Source organism: Eimeria tenella, genomic scaffold (assembly GCF_000499545.2).
Source record: "Eimeria tenella Houghton genomic scaffold, Eth_scaff270, whole genome shotgun sequence".
In the NCBI taxonomy this organism is placed as follows: domain Eukaryota; phylum Apicomplexa; class Conoidasida; order Eucoccidiorida; family Eimeriidae; genus Eimeria; species Eimeria tenella.
This window is the reverse complement of record NW_013542575.1, coordinates 5865-8529: the sequence shown is the minus strand read 5'-3', so window position 1 is coordinate 8529 and position 2665 is coordinate 5865. Positions and strand designations below refer to the sequence as shown.

At 55.2% G+C, this 2665-nt stretch overlaps 1 protein-coding gene across 1 annotated transcript in view; it reads left to right on the top strand.

Annotated features, from left to right (window-relative positions):
• Positions 1–1576, top strand: part of ETH_00007565 (uncharacterized protein) — a gene marked incomplete at both ends in the record, with an annotated part of 5813 nt that extends 4237 nt beyond the window's left edge. The window contains one exon of the mRNA XM_013375355.1: positions 5–1576. Coding sequence (XP_013230809.1) covers positions 5–1576 — 1572 coding nt within the window. The remainder of the gene's footprint in view (positions 1–4) is intronic.
• Positions 1577–2665: the final 1089 nt, after the last annotated feature.

The window sequence follows — 2665 nt, the reverse complement described above, 5'->3', positions numbered from 1 at the left end:
GCAGCAGCAGCAGCAGCAGCAGCAGCAGCACGCGCGGCGGCTCAAGCCCAAGGAAACCGTCGACCGCATGGCCTTCGCCCTGCTGCTCGCTGATGCACTCTTTGCTGCCAGCGCTGTCCTGGGGCCCCACGCCAGGAGGGACCAGTGGTGGGGGGCCCTCGTGAGGGCCCTGCCGGACTACAAGGGCCCCACAGCTTCTGCTGCTTACCGGCTGTCAGCAGAAGCAAACAACAAGTTGGCTCTCGCGCTGCAGCAAGCCCTCAACTTCTACCGCATGCAGCAGCGGCCCCCAGCCTACATTTTGGTCCCTCTGAAGCAAAAGATCCTTTGCAAAGGAGCAGTCCGCAGGCTGGGTCTTGGGAAATGGAAGGAGTTCCAGAGAGACGACCAGGAGTGGCAGCTGCAGCAGCTGCAGCAGCAGCAGCAGGAGCCGCTCGCCCTCCAGCCGCGCCTCGGCCTCACGGACGCGGACGAGCAGCAGCAGCAGCAGCAGCGCGACGAAGACCTCGGGGAGCAGCAGCTGCTGCTCTCCATCGACGACCTGCTGCGGCGGAGGGAAGAGGCGCTGCTGCTGCAGCAAGAAGCCCGCAGTGGCGAGCAGCAAACGCTCGAAGGCGAGCAGCAGCAAACTGGCGAGGGCGAGCAGCAAGCGGCAGCAAATGAGCAGCGCGAACTCACGGAGCCCGAGCTGCTGCAGCAAATCTCTGCAGAGATGCAGAACAAAACAGCAGAAGAAGTCCGGCGGGAACTCAAGAAGCAGCAGCCGCAGCGAATCTCCGCGCAGCAAATGGAACAGATTGCAGCACAGAAGCTGCAGCAGCTCGAAGCTCAAAGAAGAAGACAAGCCAGCATGCGGAGTCGGAAGAAGCTGGAGGAGCAGCAGCTGCAGCAGCTCAGGCGGAAGCAGCAGGAAACGGAGAAGCAGCAGCAGCGGAAGCGCCCCAAGCAGCAAAAGAAGAAGAAGTCACAGAGGCTGGAGCCCGACCAGCTGCCGCTGGATTACCTGCAGCGGCAGCCTCAGCAGCAAGAAACTGAAGAACAGGAAGAGCTGCGGTGGAGGGAGCAGCTAGATGAGATCGACAGAGTGCTGCAGAAGCACCAAAGGAGAGCTTTGATTCGAAAGCGAAGAGCCGAGCTGCGGCAGCAGCGGGAGCAGCAGCGGAACTTCGAGGAGCAGCAGCAGCACAACAGCGAAGAAAACAAGCTGCTGCTGCAGCGGCTGCAGCGGCTGCAGGGAGAAGCGCACCAGCGGCAGCCCACGGGAGGACTGCCCTCCCGCTTGACTGTAGCGCGGCAGCTGGAGCTGCTGAAGGCGAGGCAGATGCTTCAGCAGCAGGAGCAGCAGCTGCAGGAGCAGCTGCAGCAGCTGCAGCAGGGGCAGGAGCAGCTGCAGCAGCTGCAGCAGGGGCAGGAGCAGCAGCTGCAGCAGGGGCAGGAGCAGCAGCTGCTGCAGCAGGAGCACCAGCAAATGCTCCTGCAGCAGGGGCAGCAGCAGCTGCTGCTGGTGCAGCAGGAGCAGCAGCTGCTGCAGCAGCACTACCAGCGTCAACACCAGTACCATTACCAGAAGCAGTAGACGCAAGCCGCAGCAGCACGACTGCCTAGGAGGAGCTCGGCGAACAGCAGCAGCAGCAACAAGCAACAGCAGCCAGCAGCCAGCAGCTGCAGCACAGGAGCAGCAGCAACTCCTCGAAGCCAAACACAGGCCGCTGGAACTCCCGAGAGATAGAATGCTGGCCAGAAGGCACGCAGTAAGAAACGTAACCGAGAGTTTAGGGTTTAGGGTTTAGGGTTTAGGGTTTGCAGCGAAGGACCCCTGCGAAGCCGTGAAGACCCGCATAGCCCCTCTTTTCGGCTTGTTTGGATTTAAATGCTGCTTTATTGTTTCTAATTTGGCATTTGTTTGAAAAGGCTCATTTGAAATAATAAAAGAAATGAACTTCAAAGAAGGCACTTTTGCCTGGACCTCAGGCCGCGGGCAGGCGTTACTGGCATTTGTGCCATAAATGTTAATTCCTTTATTTGCATGCATGCAAAATGGTTTATTAAAAATGTGGTAAAGTGCATAAAGGAGCTTCGGCGCATTTGTTTGCCTTTGGTGCACTTGGGGGCCCCCAGGCTGCTATTTGGCCCGGCGGTAGTTGGCGAAGAAGTTGCCTGCGGGGCCCCAAAAGGTATTTATTTATTTCTTCATTTATTTGGTTTTTCTGTTTTCCTAATTCTATTTCCTTTCCATTTGCTTTCTGCCGCTTTCTTTTTACTTTAAAAGACACTTCTTCGTTTCTCCACTTGCTTTTGTCCTGCACTACTCCCACTTGCAAATGCCATTTCTTCCTCTTTTTGTGAATTATTTTGAAATATTCTTCTCATTTTGGCTGTCTTTATTCTCCATTTAATTCTTAGACTCATCGAAACGGCAAATAGTTTTGAATAACTTCAAATGCTGCAATTTTCCTCGTTTTCACGGGGTGTCGATACACCGCGTGCATGCATGCATTTTGGGGTGTACAGACACCGCTGCGGCGGGTATTTCAGGTGTATATGCTTCGTGAACATTTGCACATGTCTACGACTATGGGTGAATATAATATGACATTTATCTGTATATGTCTATATTTCCTCCTCTAAAAGTGCATTTATCGTTTAAAAGGTATATATGTGTGTC